This window comes from Symphalangus syndactylus, chromosome 17 (genome assembly GCF_028878055.3).
Source record: "Symphalangus syndactylus isolate Jambi chromosome 17, NHGRI_mSymSyn1-v2.1_pri, whole genome shotgun sequence".
Lineage (NCBI taxonomy): Eukaryota > Metazoa > Chordata > Mammalia > Primates > Hylobatidae > Symphalangus > Symphalangus syndactylus.
In genome coordinates, this window is record NC_072439.2 from 16,808,983 (window position 1) to 16,830,982 (window position 22,000).

General features: G+C 54.0%; 2 protein-coding genes across 3 annotated transcripts in view; one reads left to right on the forward strand and one right to left on the reverse strand.

The window, feature by feature from the left end:
- MARK4 (microtubule affinity regulating kinase 4) overlaps positions 1 to 9,372 on the reverse strand; it is a 53,919-nt gene extending 44,547 nt beyond the window's left edge. For both annotated transcript variants that reach the window (XM_055251133.2, XM_055251135.2), the window contains exons 1-2: positions 8,997 to 9,372; positions 1,421 to 1,621 (exon numbers count right to left, since the gene is read on the reverse strand). In XM_055251133.2, coding sequence (XP_055107108.1) covers positions 1,421 to 1,621; positions 8,997 to 9,047 — 252 coding nt within the window. In that variant the 5' untranslated portion in view covers positions 9,048 to 9,372. The remainder of the gene's footprint in view (positions 1 to 1,420; positions 1,622 to 8,996) is intronic.
- A 6,156-nt stretch (positions 9,373 to 15,528) lies between these two features.
- The window catches only part of EXOC3L2 (exocyst complex component 3 like 2), a 31,652-nt gene continuing 25,180 nt past the window's right edge, over positions 15,529 to 22,000 (forward strand). The window contains exon 1 of the mRNA XM_055249469.2: positions 15,529 to 15,595. The gene's annotated coding sequence lies outside the window, so the exon portion shown is untranslated. The remainder of the gene's footprint in view (positions 15,596 to 22,000) is intronic.

Genomic DNA, 22,000 nt, shown 5'->3' on the forward strand with positions numbered 1-22,000 from the left:
TCCAGTGATTCTCCTGCCTCAGCCTCCCAGGTAGCTGGGATTACAGGCATGCACCACCACGCCTGGCTAATTTTTGTATTTTTTTTTTTTTTTTTTTAGTAAAGATGGGGTTTTGCCATATTGGCCAGGTTGGTCTCGAACTCCTCACCCCAGGTGATCCACCTGCCTCGGCCTCCCAAAGTGCTGGGTTTGTAGGCATGAGCCACTGCACCCGGCCAATTTTTTTTTTGTTTTTTTTTTTTTTGGAGACAAAGTCTCGCTCTTGTTGCCCAGGTGGAGTACAGTGGCGCGATCTTGGCTCATTGCAACCTCCGCCTCCTGGGCTCAAGCAATTCTCCTGCCTCAGCCTCTCAAGTAGCTGAGATTACAGGTGCTGCTATCACACCAAGCTAATCTTTATATTTTTAGTAGAGACGGGGTTTTACCATGTTGGCCAGGCTGGTCTTGAACTCCTGACCTCAGGTGATCCACTTGCCACGGCCTCCCAAACTGCTGGGACTATAGGAGTGAGCCACCATGCCTGGCCTTTTTATTTTTTTTTTGAGACAGAGTCTTGCTCTGTCACCCAGGCAGGAGTGCAGTGGCATCATCTTGGCTCACTGAAACCTCCGCCTCCTGGGTTCAGGCGATTCTCCTGCCTCTGGGATTATAGGCATGCGCCACCACGCCCAGCTAATTTTTGTATTTTTTTAGTAGAGACAGGGTTTCATCATGTTGGTCAGGCTGGTCTCGAACTCCTGACCTCAAGCAATCCACCTGCCTCAGCTTTCCAAAGTACTGGGATTACAGGTGTGAGCCACCGTGCCCAGCCCTTTTATTTTATTTTTATTTCTTGAGATAGGGTCTCACTCTTGTTACCCAGGCTGGAGTGCAGTGGTGAGGTCACACCTCACCGCAGCCTCAAACTCCTGAGCTCAAGTGATTCTCCTGCCTCAGCCTCCCAAGTAGCTGGGACCACATGCACACACCACCGCACCCAGCTAATTTTTTAAAAATTTTATTTATTTTTTAGTAGAGACAAAGTCTTGCTATGTTGTCCAGGCTGGTCTCCAACTCCTGAGCTCAAGCAATCCTCCTACCTTGGCCTCTCAAAGTGCTGGGATTACACGTGTGAGCCAATGCATCCGGCCACAGCTCAGGTTTATCTACAAAAGCCGCATGCATCCTTAGCAATGCACACATTGGACTGCCTGGGATCTGAGATTTCCCGGCAATTTCAGGGATACCTGAAATTAGTTCTCTTTTCCCACGGGGGTGGTTCTGGGATCACTGGAGATTTTGTGACCTGTCCCATAGAGAGTCGGGAACTTACCTGAGGCCGTAAAGCAAGCCCAGGGCTGATCCCAACCTCTATCGACACACACTGCAGACCTGGTCCCACAGGGACCTGCCCCGAGCCCCACCCTGTGCCCATACTCACCTCCCGACCAGTGAGAATGTGCCGAGCCAGCTTGACTTTGGCAAAGTTGCCCTTCCCAATGGTCCTCAGCAGGCGGTAGTTGCCCACGTGGGGCTGCTCCTCAGGACAAGAGGCGATGGAGTTCCGGCAACGGGCACCCAGTGAGCGGCTGGACCAGGATGGGCCTTTGTCCGAGGAGCGGCCACTGCCCAAGGTGCCATGCTGGGCGGGGGAGATGGAGCATGAGCTATCCAATCCCACCTTCTGCGGCACCCGTGGGCTAGTGCAGTTAACTTGAGGCCTGGCTACCGGCCCCTTTGTGGCCCTTTTCAAACTCAGGCCACAGAGAGCCAAGCATCCTTCATCTTTCTCTACAAAAAGATGCCTCCAGGAACAAAATCCCCCACGTCCCCCAAATCTACAACATCCAGGGCCCCAGGCATTAGACCCCTTCTTCAACCCTCATTGCAGTCTGACTACCGCCAACCTCCTTGTCTTTTTTTTTTTCCTTGGGATGGAGTCTTGCTCTGTCACCCAGGCTGGAGTGCAGTGGCACGATCTCAGCTCACTGCAACCTCTGCCTCCCGGGTTCAAGCCATTTTCCTGCCTCAGCCTCCCGAGTAGCTGGGATTACAGGCGTGCACCATCATGCCTGGCTAATTTCTGTATCTTTAGTAGAGACAGGGTTTCACCATGTTGACTAAGCTGGTCTCAAACTCCTGACTCAGGTGACCCACCTGCCTTGGCCATACGGATTACAGATGTGAGCCACCACATCCAGCCCCAACCTCCTTTTCTAATTACACACATACCTCAGAGATATCGCAAGTTTGGTTCCAGACCACCATAATAAAGCAAATACTGCAAAAAAGCAATGCACATGAATCTTTTGGATTCCCAGTGCATATAAAAATTATGGGCCAGGTGGCCGGGTGCGGTGGCTCAGGCCTGTAATCCCAGCACTTTGGGAGGCCGAGATGGGTGGATCACGAGGTCAGGAGTTCGATACCAGCCTGGCCAATATGGTGAAACCCCATCTCTACTAAAAAAATACAAAAATTAGCCAGGCATTGGCACACGCCTGTAATCCCAGCTACTCAGGAGGCTGAGGCAGGAGAATCGCTTGAACCTGGGAGGCAAAGGTTGTAGTGAACCAAGATCGCTCTACTGCACTCCAGCCTGGATGACAGAGTGAGACTTGGTCTAAAAAAAAAAAAAAAAAAAAAAAAAGGCCGGGCATGGTGGCTCGCGCCTGTAATTCCAGCACTTTGGGAGGCTGAGGCGGCAGATCACGAGGTCAGGAGATTGAGACCATCCTGGCTAACACGGTAAAACCCCGTCTCTACTAAAAACACAAAAAATTAGCCGGGCATGGCAGTATGTGCCTGTAGTCCCAGCTACTTGGGAGGCTGAGGCAGGAGAATGGCGTGAACCCGGGAGGCGGAGCTTGCAGTAAGCCTAGATCGCGCCACTGCACTCCAGCCTGGGTGACAGAGCGAGACTCCATCTCAAAAAAAAAAAAGAAAAAAAATATTATGGGCCAGGCGAGGTGGCTCACGCCTGTAATCCCAGCACTTTGGGAGGCCAACGCAGGTGGATCACCTGAGGTCAGGAGTGTGAAACTTGCCTGGCCGACATGGGGAAACCCCGTCTCTACTAAAAGTACAAAAATTAGCCAGACGTGGTGACGCACACCTGTAATCCCAGCTACTCAGGAGGCTGAGGCAGGAGAATCGCTTGAACCAAGGAGGCAGAGGTTGCAGTGAGCTGAGATCGCACCACTGCACTCCAGTCTGGGTGACAGAGTGGGACTCCATCTCAAAAAAAAAAAAAAAAAAAAAAGAGAAAGAAAAATTGTGTTTACACCATACTGCAGTCTACTGAGTGTGCAATAATAGCATTACAGCTATGAAAACAACATACATACTTTAATTTTATAAAACTTTCTTGTTAAAAGATGCTAACAATCATCTGAACCTTCAGTGAATCACAATAAAACAAAATCATTGACGAGGCGGGAGGATCGCTTGAAGCCAGGGAGTTTGAGACCAGCCTGGGCAATGAAATGAGACACCCGTCTCTAGAAAAACTTAAAAAAAAAAAAAAAAAATTAGCTAGGCATGGTGGCACATGCCTATAGTCCCAGCTACTCAGGGGGCTGAGATGGGAAGATCCTTTGGGCCCCAGGAGGTTGAGGCTGCAGTGAGCTATGATCATGCCACTGCACTCCAGCCTGGGCAACAGAGCAAGACCCTGTCTCTAAAAAAAAAAAAGGAAAAACATCAGTGATCACAGATCACCGTAACAGCTATTATAATAATGATGAAAAAGTTTGAAATATTGTGTGAATTACCGAAATGTGACAGAGACACAAATTATGCACAGGCTGTTGGAAAAATGGAGCCTACAGGCTTGGTCAACACAGGGTCGTCAGAAACCTTCAATTTGTAGAAAACACAGTATCTGTGAAGTTCAATAAGGCAAAGTGCAAAAAAGCAGGATATGCCTGTCCTGGAGCCTGGATCAACTCTACGATATTTTGCTCTAAATGAGGCTGCCCTCAACCCCAATCAACGCTGACCTCAATCTGGACTCAAGGCTCCTCCTCCACCACCACTGGTCCTGACATGCTATTTTACCCATCAACCGTCCCCTCTCCAGCCCCCAAATTCTACTTCAAACCCAAATGTCAACATTTGATTCCCAGTGGAATGCCCCTAACATTTGATTCCAATCACTGTTGCCCCAGATTGGACTCCAAACATTGTAACCAAGTCTTATTTTTTTCCTTTCTGAGACAGAGTTTCACTCTTGTTGCCCAGGCTGGAGTGCAGAGGCCCGATCTGACTCACTGCAACCTCTACCTCCTGGGTTCAAGCGATTCTCCTGCCTCAGCCTTCCGGAGTAGCTGGGATTACAGGCATGCGCCACCACTCCTGGCTAATTTTGTATTTTTAGTAGAGACGAGGTTTCATCATGTTGGCCAGGTTGGTCTTGAACTCCTGACCTCAGGTGATCCACCAACCTCGGCCTCCCAAAGTGCTGGGATTACAGGCCTGAGCTACCACCCACTGCGGTGCAACCAAGTCTTTCACTGGCCCTGAGACCTGGTTGAATCTCTGTTATCCTCCTTTCATGGGAAACATTGTTGCTTCTGCCACCCCCTGAAACACCCAGGGCTTGAGAAGCGCCCTGACTTGCTGTCTCCCACACCATGGCTTCTCTCCTCCTGATGTTCTGTTCCTACTGTCCTGTCCCTCCCTGGCCTCTCTCCCCCGCAGGTCACCTGCCTGCTCCGAGCTGCCCTGGCCTGATTGCAAGCCCCAGGGACTCTGTCTCCCTTTCAGGGCTGGGGCTCAGGGTGCCTGAGGCCCCCCGGCCAAGGCAGTTCTGCCTGTGCCCTTCTGGCTGGGAGTGGGAAGCAGGAGGACAACGGGAGGGGAGGAAGAAAGGCCAGGAGGCTGATGGGCTGGGGGCCCAAGTCTCTGAGAAAGGCACTGCCAGGCCACTTGATAGCAACAACTAACATTTAATTAATGCTGGTCATTGATGCAATATGAGGCCATTACCACACTATCATCTCCATTTTACAGGTGGGGAAACTGAGGCCCGGATCCACGATCTGAACGCAGTTTCCACCAGTATTTTTTTTGTTGTTTTTTTGTTTTGGCAGTTTCACTCTTGTTGCCCAGGCTGGAGTGCAATGGCACGATCTCAACTCACTGCAACCTCCACCTCCCGGGTTCAAGCAATTCTCTTGCCTCAGCCTCCTGAGTGGCTGGGACTACAGACACCCACCACCATGACCGGCTAATTTTTTTATTTTTAGTAAAGATGGGGTTTCACTATGTTGGCCAGGCTGGTCTTGAACTCCTGACCTCAGTTGATCCGCCCACTTCGGCCTCCCAAAGTGCTGGGATTACAGGCATGAGCCACCATGCCCGATAGTTTCCACCAGTCTTGATGCTCTTGTCTGTCACAATACCACACTGTCTCTCACACCTGAACGTTTTTTTTTGAGACAGGGTCTTGCTCTGTTGCCCAGGCTGAAGTGCAGTGGTGTAGTCAAGGCTCACTGGAGCCTCAGCTGCCTGGGTTCAAGCAAATCCTCCCACCTCAGGCTCCCGAGTAGCTGGGACCACAGGAGCGCACCACCACACACAGCTAATTTTTAAGTTTTTTTGTAGAGATGGAGTCTTGCTATGTTGTCCAGGCTAGTCTTCAGCTCCCAGGCTCAAGCCATCCTCCTGCCTGGGTCTCCCAAAGTTCTGGGATTATAGGTGTGAGCTACCATGCTGGGTCATGAACCTTTTCTACAAAGCAGCTCATGCTATGGACCAAGTCTTGTGTAAACAGGTAACTCGCCTACACTTAATTCCTGCAGTAGCCCAGGAAGCGACTCCATGTTCCAGCAGAGAAACTGAGCCTTGGAGAGGGAAGGTGCCATGTGAAGGCCACACAGTCCATTCACAGGGGCAGAAAGACAACCTCCCCACGGCTGGGCAGTTCCAACCACCACGGCCAGGGCTCTGACCATGCGTCCGCCACTGCCTGCCATGCCCTCACCCTGGCCTCCAATGTGGGTCCAATTATGATCTGCAGTCTCCAGACGGGGACCCCCAGGCTCAGGCAAGGGGAGTCCTCCCCCAAGGTCACAGGGCAGATGGAGCAGAGTGCTGGGATGCGAATCCCGGCCTGCTGATTCCTCCTGAGTGCTGAGCCAGGCTTCCCCACTGCCCCAGGCTTCTTCCCAGGAGAGACCAGGGAGGCAGGTGGAGATCCTGGAGATAAGGCCTCCGATCCCCACCGAGATAAGGACCTGGAGAAGAACCCCTGTCAGGTGGCGCCAGGGCAGCCAGCTGGAGGTGGGATGGCACCACGCTGAAGGCAGCATGGCTGAGGGACCCCCGCGAGGGGCAGCTGGGGCAGTGGGTGACAAAGCCCCTGGGGGCCGGGGGTGGGAGCTAAAATTGGCCTGCACCACCAGCTGGCCTGGCTCCCTCCCGCCCGGCTGGCGCCCCAACACCCGGGCCTGTTGCTAGGGAACCTGGGGAGGCTGGCCCCCTGGTGGGGGGCCCTGGAACTTGGGGTGGGGGAGCATGACCCTATGTGGCTATAGCCATGGTAACCAGGTAACAGGAGAGGGGGCTGCAACCTCCCATTCCAGAGGCAGGCAGGTGACTCCCCACCAGGACTGACAAGCAGGTCTTAGTGACAAGAGTTGGAGGAGAGAAAAGGGGATTAGCCGTCCTCAAATCCGCACCATGCACGCATCTTAACAACCCAGGGAACAGCAAGTCGTCATTAGGCGTTCCACTTAACAGACAAGGAAACCAAGGCTCAGAGAGGTGAGGTTACTTGCCCGAGGTCACACAGCTAGGGAGGGACAGAAACAGGATGTGAACCCAAGTTTATCTGAACAATTAAAGTAGTACTAATAACCACAACAGCCACGACACATGCCAGGCCCTGTGCACCTTAGTCACATCACGTCACTGGCTCCTGCAAACATTCCTAACAGTGGGGGGCCATCATCAATCCGATTTAGAGATAAGGAAACTGAGGCTGCAAGCTGGGAGTGAATCTGCAGGCTCACTCAACAACTAATAACAGCCCTGAGCTGAGAATCCACGGGCTGTCTGACTCATACCCACAGCCACAATAGCAGCTGGCATTTGTGGAGTGCTTCCTAGGTGCCAGGCTTCGCCTGAATCGAGTAAGCCTTGGAGGCACTCAAGCAGTCACCCCTATTTTCCAGGGCAGGAAACTGAGGCTCAGAAAGGGAGAACTGGTTGTCTGAGGACACAAGGCAAACCAGCTGGCCATGCCAGCATTGGAACCCAGGACTGTGGAGTCCCTGGCACCTTACTGTAGATTGTAGTGACCAAGGAACAGAGGTGGTGGGCATTTCATTAGACTCCAAATTGGAGTTCTGGCCCATAGTGGTATTGTGGGGTGGTCTCTGTGAGGGAGGGATCTGCAAGATGAGGAAGGGACAGATAGAAATTTCTCTGATGGTGAGTGTGTGTGTGTGGGGGGGGGGGGGTCTGTCGGAGGTGAGGGAAACAGGGGGAAGGGGAACAGGGACCTGGCAGAAGGGTTTGGAGAAAGGCACAAAGATCCCAGCTGGGGAGAAGTCTAGGATTGGGTGGTCCGCAGGTCTTTGGAAGTGATCAGTAATCAGACACAGGAGATGGGGAAGGGGCCTCTCTGGGATTCTCTGGGAAGCAGTGTAGGGGCAGGGGGCGCCTAGGAATGGTGGAAAGTGACAAAGCCAGGGGGGCAGTGGAAGTCAGAGGCCAGGAATCCCTGGGTCTTGGGGAAGCTCCTAGGAATCAGAGAAGGGGGTTTCTAGGAGCACTCCTTGAAACTAGAGGGTCTGGGGGGCCTGGAAGTATGGGGTAGGGACTTCTTGGGCAAGGAGCAGCCCAGATGAATAAAGGCTGGGCCCTGGGGAAGGTCAAGGGGTCTAGAAATTTGGGGAGAAGGCTTCCAGCAGATTGACCCAAGGGAAAAGAGCTTGAAGCCAGGGCAAGATGAGAGGCTTCAGGTCCAGGAGTTTTCTGGAAGAAGGATCTGGGGCCAGGCCCTGTAGCTGAGGAAGGCCTCTGAAGCTGAGGAGGGGGCTTCCTTGGAAGGCCAGACCCCCCGCAAGGAAGGGGGAGGCCCTGGGGCAGGAGAAAGGACGGTTGTTTGTGGGGAAGGGGCCTGAGTTTGGCCTAGCAGGGGGTCCAGAGTTTGGGGGTTGAGGAAGGGGCTTGCCTGAAGCTGAGAAGTTGATAGAGGGCGGATGAGGCCTGGAGTCAGACTGGTCCAGGGCCTAGAAATACCAGCCTGGGTGAGGTGGGGGCCTGGAAGTTGGAGGCCAAGGTTTCCTGGGAGAGGAAGAAACCAGAAAGGGTCCAGGTGGCATCTGGGGGCCCCGGGGTGCTGGGATCTAGGGACAGGGCTGCTTGGAAGATGGGGACCAGGCCTGGGACGGGAGAGACCTTGAAGAAGCCAGAAAAGGGCCGGGGCCCAGGAGAGGTGGAAACCAGCTTCCTGCCAGGGGCTGCCCACAGGCGCCCCGGGTGCGTCCTGGAGGGGCAGAGAGCTGGGAATGAGAGGAGGGGGGCTCCTGGGGAGCGGGCACCCAGCCCCAGGCAGGCAAGGCCGGAGCCAGAGGCAGGACTGGGCCAGGCCCTGCTGAGAGTGCCAGGGCCGGGCCTTGGGGGGTCACGGGCCCTGCAAATCCGGGAGGGGGCGAGGTGTCGGACGCGGACGGCCTGGAGGGGAGAGGGCTTAGCACACGCGAGAGAAGGGAGGGGCTCCTGGAAGCAGGGGAGGGGGCTTCCTGGAGGGAACAGACCTGAGCGGAAGCGGTCTGCACGGGGACAAGAGAGGGGTCCCGAGAGAGGGGCGCCCCCAGGGGTCGGGCTGGGCTGGAAAAGGTGGGGAGGGCGGAGAGGCCTGGAAGTCCGGGAGGGGTCGAGAGGTGACGAGCCGGGTCGGGCCCAGGAAACGAGGGTAGGGGCTCGCGGGGCGAGGGGCACAACGGGGAGAAGGGTTTGGCGGCTGGACCCAGCCAGGGCTCCCCAAGGGGCCGGGCCCCACTCACCGTGTCCGAGTTCCGATCGTTGCCCGGGGCCAGCACCGTCCGCGAAGACATCTTCTCCGGGTCCCGGGGACAGGGGCGGCCGGGTGGGGGGGGCGGGGGTCCCAGGGTCCCCTCTCTTCCCCTCCCCCCCCGCCGGCCTGGGGACGCGAGCTTAAAAGCTGGGCGCCGAGAACGCCCGGGTCCGCGCCGCGGAAGAGGGGGCAGGGCGGGGGAGGGGAGGGGACGCCGAGGGTCCTAGTGGCCCCGTGCAGCGGGGACCCCGGGCGCCATGAGGGCGGCGGGCAGGCGGGCAGGCGGGCGGGCGGGGGCCGCGGAGGGGGCGCGGAGCCGGCCCAGGCGGCGGCGGAGGGAGGCGGTGGAGGGGCTGGGGAGGGAGGAAGGGACGTCAGGGGGAGGGGCGGGCAGGGCGGGGCGCCGGGACCCCGCCCCCCGCCGCCGGCCCTTAAAGGCGCAGGCCCGGGCTGGTTTGGGGCGCCGGGGGCTCCGGGGGCGGAGGCGGGTCTGGGCGCGCCGGCGGGGAGCGTGTTCTCGCCCGAGAGGAGAGGCGCACTGGAGAGGAGAGAAGGGGAGAGAGAGGCCGAGGCAGACCGCCAGAGACGCAGAGAGAGAGATCGAGAGACGTAGAGATAGAGAGACACAAAGAGAGACGAGTTACAAAAGGGTGGAGAGAGAGGCGCAAGGAGATGAACGGAGAGCCAGAGGACAGAGAGGGAGAGACGCAGGGAGACAGAGACAGAGAGACCCAGAGACGCAGAGGGGCAAAGACTGAGAGAGACCCCCTCCACACACAGGGAGAGACAAAGAGATACAGAGACGCAGAGATCTGTGAAGAGATGGAGATAAAGGGACTGAGCCAGAGAAGCCCCCAGCGGCGCTGCCCACATTGTCCCTCCCCCCGGCCCATTCTCTCCCCAGTTGGCGGGGGGTGGGGGCGGGGGAAGCTCTCCCCTCGGAGGCCTAAGGGTGGGGTGGGTGAAGGGGATGGTGTGCAGGGCTTGGCCACTGCTGAGGGCTCAGTGACCTCCCTAGTCAGGCTGCCTCCACCCACCCACATAGCTCCAGACCCCCAGGTTGGGGCTGCAGCATCCTCTCCTTTGCACCCCAGCTGGGGTGTGGGGACCCTCTCTGTCCACCTGTATGATCCGGGGCAAGCACTTGCCCTTTCTGGGCTTCACTTTCCTAGTTTGTAAAGTGAGAGGAAGAATCCGTGTGTTGCTCACTGGCAGGTGCGAAGGAACCCTGTGCAGGTATTCTCCTGCAAGGCACAGCCACTCCCCATGCGGGCAGACTGAGACCAGAGAGGACAAGAGCCTCTCGGAGGCCACACAGCGCTGTGGGGACCATCCATGCTCTGTGGACCAGGGTGGGATGAAAGAAAGACAGGCATTACACGGTCTTGGCCTGGGAGTCACATGGTTTTGGGAAGGGGTCTGTGCCCTGCCTTCGTCTATCTGAGGCTTATTTTCCTGAGCCTCGGTTTCCCCTTCTGAAACAGCAGTGTGCTGGATCTGGCTGGAGCGAGCTGATTGTTATGTCTCAGGAATTTTGGAATTGGTTGTTAAACACAGCCATTATTAAAAATTAAATTATGCAAACATACAATTAAATTATATTAAAGGTACAAGTAATACATACTCATCACGTCCTAATTATCTTACTACATTTGCCATTATCTGTGATCTTGAGGTTACTTACGTCTATTGTAGCTGCACAGTAAAATTACTATATAATGGAGGGCAAAAATGCCATGTGATATCACCTTGGTAGCTTGAAATTAGCCATGGTGGGAATATTTACACCATGGAAATTGGCAAATGCTACGAATTAAGGCTCCCCACCCCCACATGCAGAGAGCTGGGGGTGTTTTGTTTTGCTTTGCTTTGTTTTGTTTTTGAGACACGGTCTCACTGTATCACCCAGGCTAGAGTGCAGTGGCACGATTATGGCTCACCGCAGCCTGGACATCCCGGGCTCAAGCAATCCTCCCAGCTCAGCCCCACCGAGTCGCTGGGACTACAGGTGTGCACCACCACGCCCAGCTAATTTTTTGTAGCCATATTGCCCAGGCTGATCTCCAACTCTCAGGCTCAGGCGATCTTCCCACTTCGGCCTCCCAGAGTGCTGGGACTACCCTGCACTCAGCCAAAAGCTGGTTGTGAAAGTCAGCAGCACAGCACTGCTTGATACTATCAGCAACATACACTCGTGGCAGTTGCCCTTGTGCCAGGCTCTGAGCAGTTTCTCCTTTCTGCCACCCCAGGAGGTAGGGAGCATCTTTATCAATCCCATCTATAGATGAGGAAACAGAAGCCCAAGGAAGGGAGAAACGTCACACACTGAAGGTCACACGGCAAATTAGTGGCAGGGCTACGATTTGAATCCAAGTGCTCCCAAGTTCCAGAACTTGGACCCTCTCTCAACCGCTGTGGTTTCCTGTCTCTGAATAATAATAGCAGCAACCTCAGGCTGCTACTATTTTTGTCAATTTGTTTATATTTATTTATTATTTTATTACTGCTAACAAATCATTGAGAATCTTTGAGTAAAGTGCTTCACAGAGGACCAGATTCAAAATTCATATGTGGGGACATTATTATTACTATTTGGCAAATATGGCCCGAGGAGCCTCAGGGACAGTGGCACAGAGGGAGGAGTTCGGGGTAGTGTTCTAGACCTACTGTGATCCCAGGGACGCTGCAGGGTGAAAGTGGGGGTCTTGGGGGTAGGCTAGAGGGGTGAGCGCCCCCAGCCCGTTCCCTGCATTGGCGTTGAGAGCTGCAGTTCTACCATACACCACACGGGGGCAGCCGATCACCTCCCTACACGCGCCCCACACACTCCAGGGTCCACCCCTGCCCTCGCTTCCCAAACAGCGTCCCCACCCCATTTCCCAGATGCGGGGGGACTGAGGCTTACAGAGAGGGAGGCTGCAAAGTGGATAAACCTTGAAAACAGCATGTGGCCGGGCGCAGTGGCTCACGCCTGTAATCCCAGCACTTTGGGAGGCCGAGGCGGGCGGATCACGAGATCAGGAGATCGAGACCACGGTGAAACACTATCTCTACTAAAAATACAAAAAATTAGCCGGGCGTGGTGGCGGGCGCCTGTAGTCCCAGCTGCTCAGGAGGCTGAGGCAGGAGAATGGCGTGCACCCGGGAAGCGGAGCTTGCAGTGAGCTAAGATCACGCCACTGCACTCCAGCCTGGGCGACAGAGTGAGACTCCGTCTTTTTTTTTTTTTTTTGAGACAGAGTCTCGCTCTGTCACCCAGGCTGGAGTGCAGTGGCGCGATCTCGGCTCACTGCAAGCTCCGCCTCCCAGGTTCACGCCATTCTCCTGCCTCAGCCTCTCCGAGTAGCTGGGACTACAGGCGCCCGCCACCACGCCCGGCTAATTTTTTGTATTTTTAGTAGAAACGGGGTTTCACCGTGGTCTCGATCTCCTGACCTCGTGATCCGCCCGCCTCGGCCTCCCAAAGTGCTGGGATTACAAGCGTGAGCCACCACGCCCGGCGAGACTCCGTCTTAAAAAAAAAAAAAAAAAGAAAAGAAAACAGCATGTTTAGCGAAAGAAGTCAGACGCAAAAGACCACTTATTGTATGCTTCCATTCATATGAAATATTCAGAATTGGCAAATCCATAGACAGAAAGTAGATTAATGGTTGCCAGGGGTTGGAGGCTGGGGAATGAGAAGTGACTGCTAATGGATACCAGGTTTCTTTTTGGGGTGATGAGAATGTTCTGGAATTAAATAGTGGTGACGCTTACTGCAAACTTGTGAATATACTAAAACCTACCGGACTCTGTTTGAAAAGGGTGAATCTTATGTATGTGAATTGTATTTCAATAAAAAATAATAATACATTTTAAAAAGGGGGCTGGACGCGGTGACTCACGCCTGTAATCCCAGTACTTTGGGAGGCCAGAACGGGAGGATCACTTAAGCCCAGGAGCTCGAGACCAGCCTGGGCAACATAGTGAGACCCTGTCTCTAAATTAAAATAATAAAAATAAATTTTAAAAAGGCGGGGGACGGGCAAGGTGGCTCACGCCTGTAATCCCAGCCCTTTGGGCGGCCAAGGCGGGCAGATCACGAGGTCAGGAGATGGAGATCATCCTGGCTAACACAGTGAAACCCCGTCTCTACTGAAAAAAATACAAAAAATTAGCTGGGCGTGGTGGCACGTGCTTGTAGACCCAGCTACTGGGGAGGCTGAGGCAGAAGAATTGCTTGAACCCAGGAGGTGGAGGTTGCAGTGAGCAGAGATCGTGCCACTGCACTCCAGCCTGGTGACAGAGCAAGATTCCGTCTCTAAATAAATAAATAAATAAGGCGGGGTGGAAATCCTGCACGATCCCAGCACATGATGGGCCACTGCTGACCATGGGTCCGCAGTGCAGAGGCCGAGCTGGGAGGCAAGACCTGTTCCTCTGCCTCCCAACCTGGTCATCCAGCTAGCCCTTCCCCCACAACCTATGTCTAGTGAATTCACTCCTTCAACTGGGGCATTCAGACCTTTGAATCTTAACCCTTGGATCCAGGAGGGAGCTGTGATCCCTAAGCCCAGCCCCAGATCCTAATGTTGACCCCAGCCCTGATCCCAGCCTGGACTTTGCCTAGGCCAGTGATCACACATCCCCCTCGGGCTGTGCCTGAGCACTTGAACACAGTTTATCTTATTTATTTATTTATTTGTTTGTTTATTTGAGATGGAGTCTCACTCTGTCACACAGGCCGGAGTGCAGTGGCGCAATCTCGGCTCACCGCAACCTCTACCTCCTGGGTTCAATCAATTTCTTCCGTCTCAGCCTCCCGAGTAGCTGGGATTACAGGTATGCACCACCACACCTGGCTAATTTTTGTGTTTTTAGTAGAGGCGGGGTTTCATCAGGTTGGCCAGGCTGGTCTCAAACTTCTGACCTCAAGTGATCCACCCGCCTTGGCCTCCCAAAGTGCTGGGATTACAGGCATAAGCCACTACAGCCAGCCCAGTTTTATTTATTTAAAAAAAAAATTTTTTTTTTCTTAATTTTTGAGACAGGGTCTCTCTCTGTCACCCAGGCTGGAGCGCAGTGGCGAGATCGTGGCTCACTGCAGCCTCCACCTCCCAGGATCAAGTGATCCTCCCACTTCAGCTCCCTTAGTAGCTAGGACTACAGTGTGCCACCACACTTGGCTAATTAAAAAAAAAATTTTTTTTTGTAGAGATGGGGTCTTGCTATATTACCAGGCTGGTCTTGATTTCCTGGGCTCAAGCAATCCCCCTGCCTTGGCTCCCAAAGTGCTGGGATTACAGGCACGAGCCACCACACATGGCCCTAGCCTTTTAAAGTAAATCTGACTCTCATACCCAACCCCACCCAGCACCAGCTCCAATCCCAGCCCTCACTTCACTTGGCATCCCAACTCTAGCAGGAAGTCCATCTCCAAACCCACCTCCGACCCTCAGCTTCATTTAAATTAATTTAAATCCATTTAAATCTTGACTACTGAGGGCCAGGCACACAGCTAGGCTTATAAAGATGAACAGGATCAACAAAGTGAGCTTTGCTGAGTTTATCTGCAAGGAATCCAGTTGCATCCGATAATTTCAGATTGTAGAAGGTGCAATAAAGAAATTGACAGACTGGGCACGGTGGCTCATGCCTGTAATCCCAGCACTTTGGGAAGCCGAGGCAGGAGGATGGCTTGAGGCCAGGAGTTTGAGACCAGCCTGGAGAACCTAGTGAGACCCGTGTCTCTACAAAAAATACAAAAATTAGCTGGGCATGGTGGCACATGCCTGTAGTCCCAGCTACTCAGGAGGCTGAGGTGGGAGGATGTCTTGAGTCTGGGAGATCCAGGCTGCAGTAAGCTATTGTTACGCCACTGCACTCCAGCCTGGGTGACAGAGCGAGACTCTGTCTCAGGAAAAAAAAAAAAGCAAAATAAATTGACAAAACAGAGTGACGCCTCTGTGAGATGGGACAGTGGAGAACAGAGGAAGAGACCGTGGGGCTGGAACTGGGATGATGAAAAGGAGGGCCTCATGCAGAGACCTGGGTACAGGGGCTTTTAAACAAAGAGAACCACAATTCCAAAGCCATGTCCAGTGCCCTCCTCTGTAGGTGCCCCTCCCCAGCCCTTGGGCCCAGCAAAACTTCCCTCCTGGTCTTCAGCCCCTGGCAGGGAACTCTAGAGAGATGCATGCCTGCCCCCCAGTTCTCATTCTAAGGCCTCGGGGCTTGCCCATGCTGGAGAGCAGCTCTGGGCTGGCGTCCAGCTTGGGGTGTCTCCCTGGGGCGCCCAGGATGGTGTTGTCACCTTGGGAGGCGTGAAGAGCATGCAGGCGTGGGTGGATTCCGGCCTGGAGCGAGGGTGAGGGTGGGGGCCCGGCTGTGGGCCTCGGCCTTCCCAGCCCAACCGCAGCCTGGCCTAAAAGGGCAGACAGATAATGAGTCCTTCCCGCCCCTGGCCCCAGAGAGGGAGGGGTTTCCTGACAGGAAATTGTCCTCCTCCGAGCACCCCCCCAACTCAGATCCAAGCTCTCAGCAGTCCTGGCTGAAGTAGCCTGGGGACAGGACAGCAGCGAGAACAGAAGGACGGGCAGGAAGACAGAGGTGAGTGTGCTGGGGACAGGGGGAAGGGGTCCCACCTCCCACTGGGAGCCCTTCTGGAAAAAGAGTTGCCCTGAGTTGCACTGGACCAGAGCTGATGAGAGCCTGTGCCTTGAACCCAGCAGAGGCTGGGGGCAAAGAGAGAATCTGGGGCCTGACTCCAGGGGGGTGCTGGTGAGAAGGCAGAAAGGAGATGAGAATGAGAGGAGGGTGCAGGGGAGAATCTGAGGACTCGCGGGGTCCAGAAAGGGTGCAAGGGAGCATTGGAAACCTTGGCGCCACCAAAGGAGAAGAGAGATGAGATGACATTGGGTCGAATGTCCTGCGAGTCTGAGTGGGAAGACTGAGGCCAGGAAGGATCAAGTATTTGTTCTATCCCAAGAGATGGGGTCTCAGAGATGGGAGACAGGGACCAGGTGGGGATTGAGATCAAGCAGGAGAGACCAAGATCAGGTTGGGATTGCAGATGTGGATGAGCTTGCAATGGGCTGGGCTGATGACGGGATTGTGTTTGGGGTCAAGGAGTGGATTGGGGTTGCACTGGTTGGGGTTGGGCTTGGGGACATGCCATACAGAAAGACAGTTCTCTAATATAGACACTGAGCGTTGGAGGTGATGGATTCTGCAAACCGAGGTCAGGGCCGCTGCAGAAGGTTAGGGACTCCAGGGAAAAGGCTGGCAGTGAGGAAGAGGAGGAGGGGCTCAAAGAGGGAAGCTCTGGTGGCCAAGACATCCTGCGGGCCTGAGAGGCTGGGGGCTTGAGAGATGCCTCGGAAGTGAGTCAGGGGCTGGGCACTGGGAGGCAGACGGAGGGTTGGAGGGGGCAGGATGTCAGCACCAGTTTGCAGAGGCGGGTGTTGGAGCCAGGAAGGGGAAGGACGTCGGAGACAGTTTTGGGAAAATGTTGCAGCCAGGTTTGGGGATGTTGGATCCAGTTTGGAGGCGATATTGAAGCCAGGTGGGGGAAAGTCAGATGTATAGTCTGGGCAAGGTTGACTTCAATCGGAGGGAAATTCGAGCCTGAAATTTTGAGAGGAAGATGGAGACAGTTATGGGGTGGAGGGGGGATGATGGAGCCATTTTGGGATGAGGCATGTGGATGCCAGTTCAGAGGATGAAAGAGAAATCAAGGCCGGGTGTGGTGGCTCATGACTGTAATCCCAGCACTTTGGGAGGCTGGGGCAGGTGGATCACTTGAGCTCCGGGGTTGACCAGCCTAGGCAACAGGGCAAAACCTCATCTCTACTACAAATACAAAAATTAGCCAGGTGTGGTGACTTGCACTTGTAGTCCCAGCTACTCGGGAGGTTGAGGTGGGAGGATTGCGTGAGCCTGGGAAGCAGAGGTTGTAGTGAGCCGAGACCACGCCACTGCACTCCAACCTGGGCGACAGAGTGAGACTGTCTAAAAAATAAAAGAGAAGGACAGAGCGCGGTGGCTCACACCTGTAATCCCAGCACTTTGGAAGGCTGAAACAGGCGGATCACAAGGTCAGGAGTTCGAGACCAGCCTGGCCAATATGGTGAAACCCCGTCTCTACTAAAAATACAAAAATTAGCCAGGCGTGGTGTTGGGCACCTGTAGTCCCAGCTACTTGGGAGGCTGAGGCAGGAGAAATCGCTTGAACCCTAGAGGTGGAGGTTGCAGTGAGCTGAAATCTCGCCCTTGCACTCCAGCCTGGGTGACAGAGCAAGACTTCATCTGAAAAAAATAAAATAAAAGAGAAATGAGTGTGTAAATAATGTGTGTGCATGGGGGAGTATCTGTTGCACACAGCCGTGGGGGCTCCAGGCAAGGGGTCGTCATGGTGACTGCCTCCTGGCGGGGCGGGGGCCCATGGAGGCTGGAAGGAGGTCCGAGAGCGTTTCTAGGAACTGGAGGGTTGAGAAGCAGCAGCGCAGGGGTTGAAACAGGGGAAGAAAGAAGGGGTCTCCCCATCATGGAAAGGGGTGCTCTTACCCACAGCCTAGGCAACCCAGGCCTTTTGCACACCACCCTCTTCCCAGGCCTCCTGTCCACCCCCGCACGTCTGCGTAATCCTGACCCTGTCCTGACCTGCTCAGAACCCCGTCCTGGTGACAAGCAAGCTACAGGTCCAGCAATAGGAGAACGAGTGAACATCTGACCCTTTACGCAGTTCATACAGTGGAATATTACATAGCACTTCAATGAAATGAACTGGAGCTGTATGGCTAGACATGGATAAATTCTCACAAGTTCATAATGTGAGCAAAAAAATAAATTTTAAAGCAATTGCAAGATACAAATAGTGTGATACCATTTATAGAGAGTTTGAAACCATGTAAAACAGTCTATTATTTCTGGATACAGGTCTATGGAGCATGGGATAAAAATCTACTAGGACGGATAGACAGCACATTCATTCTGGATGCTGGATTCCTTAAGAGAAGGCCAGAGCAAGTGGGACCAGGAGAGGTGGCAGGAGGAGGCTGCATGCATTTGTAATTTTTTTTTTATTTTTTTGAGATGGAGTTTCGCTCTGTTGCCCAGGCTGGAGTGCAGTGGCAGAGTCTGGGCTCACTGCAGCATCCGCCTCCTGGGTTCAAGCGATTCTCCTGCCTCGGCCTCCCAAGTAGCTAGGACTACAGGCACCCGCCACCACACCCAGCTAATTTTTGTGTTTTTAGTAGAGACAGGGTTTCATCATGTTTGCCAGGCTTCTCTCGAACTCCTGACGTCAGGTGATCCTCCCTTCTCGGCCTCCCAAAGTGCTGGGATTATAGGCGTGAGCCACCGCGCCTGGCTTGTTCTTTAAAACAAAAATCAGGGCAGTGGACGGTGGCTCACGCCTATAATTCCAGCACTTTGGGAGGCCGAGGAGGGAGGATTGCTTGAGGCCAGGAGCAGGAGTTCCAGACCAGCATGGGCAATATAGCGAGACCCCATCTATAAAAAATAAAATTAGCAGGATGACCCCGTTGCTTGGGAGGCTGAGGTGGGAGGATCGCTTGAGCCCAGGAGTTCCAGGCTGCAGCGAGCCATGATCACGCCCCTGCACTCCAGCCTGGGCAGCAGAGTGAGACCCTTTCTCTAAAGACAAAAGCAACAACAAAAACCTGAACTAAGAGAGCAAATGATTGTGTGAGCTGTGGCTAGGATTGTAGGCACGAAGTGTTTATTAACCTTGTCTTCTATACTTTTCCGAATGTTTGAACTATTTCATTGTTTTAAAAAGCACCTATCTGTGGCTCTGCAAAGCTCTTGGAAGAAAGCCTGTCCCTTATCAAGGAATTTAAAGCCCTGCGTGGCCTGCTCCCTAGTGACCTCTTCCAGCTCGACTCACCCTCCGCCTCCCCACACAAGGAATGAACTGTCTTGCCTCTTTCCTTCCTTCATTTCCTGTTTAGCACCCATTCCCTGAGTGTCTGCCCTGTGCTGGGAGCTGGGGACACAGTGGTGACTGAGACAGCCCCAGCCCTGTCCTCCTGAGGTTTGCAGTCCAGTAAGGGACACAGATCTGTCCCCAGACAGGGACGACCCAGAGCAGGCAGAGGTGAGGTGTGGGGACCCAGGGACTGTGGGAGCCTGAGGGTCATGGAGGGCTTCCTGGAGGAGGGGGCATGGGGCTGAGTTCTGAAGTGTGAGTCCTGAAGTCCTGACTGGAGCATGGAGAACAGGCGTCTACGTAGAAGCACCAGCAGATGCTGAAACCTGGAGACTCCTGGGGTAAGGGGGAGGCTACAGGACAGCACTAGTGAGGTGTGCAGCTGCCAGAGCATGAAGGCTGTGGCGAGAGGCCTCAGCTTTGTCCTGAAGGCACTAGGGAGCCATGGAAGGCTTAGGAGATGGAGAAGAGCAGGTTTGTGCTTTTTCTTTCTTTTTTTTTTTTTTTTTTGAGATGGAGTCTCGCTCTGTCGCCCAGGCTGGAGTGCAGTGGCGTGATCTCGGCTCACTGCAATTTCCGGGTTCACGCCATTCTCCTGCCTCAGCCTCCCGAGTAGCTGGGACTACAGGCACCCGCCACTGCGCCCAGCTAATTTTTTGCATTTTTAGTAGAGACGAGGTTTCACCGTGTTAGCCAGGATGGTCTCAATCTCCTGACCTCGTGATCCGCCCGCCTTGGCCTCCCAAAGTGCTGGGATTACAGGCGTGAGCCATCGTGCCTGGCCTGGTTTGTGCTTTTTCAAGGTCCTCAAAGGTGGACTGGAGGTGCCAAGGCTAGAGGCTGGGGACCAGGGAGGAGGCCAGGGCAGGGAAGTGGGCAAGGGTTCCGCTTGGGGTAGGGGCTATGGGAAGGGAGTGAAAGGAGGGAGCGCAGACTGAAGAGAGGCTTAGGAGATGGAATGGGCAGGACTCAGGAAGCTGTGAGGGCAGGGGCTGGGGCTGCCCTGGCCACTGCTGTGTCCCTAATGCCTGCACAGGGCTGGGCCCATGGCAAATACCTAGTAAGTTGTTTTGTTTTGTTTTGTTTTGTTTTGTTTGTTGAGACTGAGTCTTGCTCTGTCACCCAGGCCGGAATGCGGTGGTGTGATCTCAGCTCACTGCAACTTCTGCCTCCTGGGTTCAAACAATTCTCCTGCCTCAGCCTCCCAAGTAGCTGGGATTACAGGCGTGTGCCACCACGCCCGGCTAATTTTTTAATTTTTTTATTTTTAGTGGAGACGGGGTTTCACCATGTTGGCCAAGCTGGTCTTGAACTCCTGACCTCAGATGATCTGCCTGCCTCCGCCTCCCAAAGTGCTGGGATTACAGGCATGAGCGACCATGCCTGGCCTCAAGCCATTTTAAAAGCATACAATTGGCCGGGCGTGGTGTCTCAAGCCTGTAATCCCAGCACTTTGGGAGGCCGAGGCGGGCGGATCACGAGGTCAGGAGATCGAGACAATCTTGGCTAACACGGTGAAACCCCGTCTCTATTAAAAATACAAAAAATTAGCCGGGCGTGTTGGCGGGCGCCTGTAGTCCCAGCTACTCGGGAGGCTGAGGCAGGAGAATGGCGTGAACCCGGGAGGCGGAGCTTGCAGTGAGCCGAGAGCGCACCACTGCACTCCAGCCTGGGCGACAGAGCGAGACTCCGTCTCAAAAAAAAAAATAAATAAATAAAATAAAATAAAAGCATACAATTAAATGGCTTTTAATGCATTCACAATGTTGTACAACCATCACCTTTATCTAGTTCCAGAGTGTCTTCCTTTCCCCAAAAGGAAACCCTGCATCCATTAGCAGCCACTCCCCATTCCCCGTTCTCTCCAGTCCTATAGGTAATTGTCAGTCTCCTTTCTGTCTCTAAGGATTTGCCCAGAGACCTGCGAGGTGACTCACACCTGTAATCCCAGCACTTTGGGAGGCAGAAGCAGGTAGATCCCTTGAGGCCAGGAGTTTGAGACCAACCTGGGCAACATAGCAAGACCCTGTCTCAATAAATTAATTAATTAATTAATTAATTAAGTGGGCATGGTGGTGCACACCTGTAGTCCCAGCTGCTGAGGAGGCTGAGGTACGAGGATCATTTGAGCCCAGGAGTTTCAGGCTGCAGTGAACTATGATGGGGCCATTGCACTCCAGCCTGGGTGACAGGGTGAGGCCCAGTCTCAAAAAAAAAAAAAAAAAAAAATTAGGCTTCGCCTATTCTAGACATTTCCCAATAAGTTTTTGCTGAAGAGATGAATGAGGGAGAGATGACAAGGGTACAAATCAAACGGGAGAAATGAAGGGGATGAGGGGGTGTAGGCAGGTGCTCAGGAGTCTGCCCTGGACGTCTGGGTGGATGGTGGGGCCTGAGTCCCCATATCATCTCTGCCCTTGACTGACTGTGTCACCTTGGGAGGGAACCTTCCTCCCTGAGGCTCCTTCCTCTGAGCCTGTTTCTCCATGGAGTAGGAGGATCAACTTAAGATAGAGAATATTTCAGGCCAGGAGAGGTGGCTCAGGCTTGTAATCCCAGCACTTTGGGAGGCTGAAGTAGGTGGATCGCCTGAGGTCAGGAGTTCAAGACCAGCCTGGCCAACATGGTGAAACCACGTATCTACTAAAAATATAAAACTTAGCTTAGTGTGGTGGCACGCACCTGTAGTCCCAGCTACTCCGGAGGCTGAGGCAGGAGAATTGCTTGAACCTGGGGGCGAAGGTTGCAGTGAGCCGAGATCGTGCCACTGCACTCCAGCCTGGGTGACACAGTGAGTGAGACTCCATCTCAAAAAAAAAAGAAAAAAAAAGGAGGCCAGGCGCGGTGGCTCACGCCTGTAATCCCAGCACTTTGGGAGTCCAAGGCGGGCGGATCACAAGGTCAGGAGATCGAGACTATCCTGGCTAACACAGTGAAATCCCCGTCTCTACTAAAAATACAAAAATTAGCCAGGCGTGGTGGTAGGTGCCTGTAGTCCCAGCTACTCAGGAGGCTGGGGCAGGAGAATGGCGGAACCCGGGAGGCGGAGCTTGCAGTGAGCT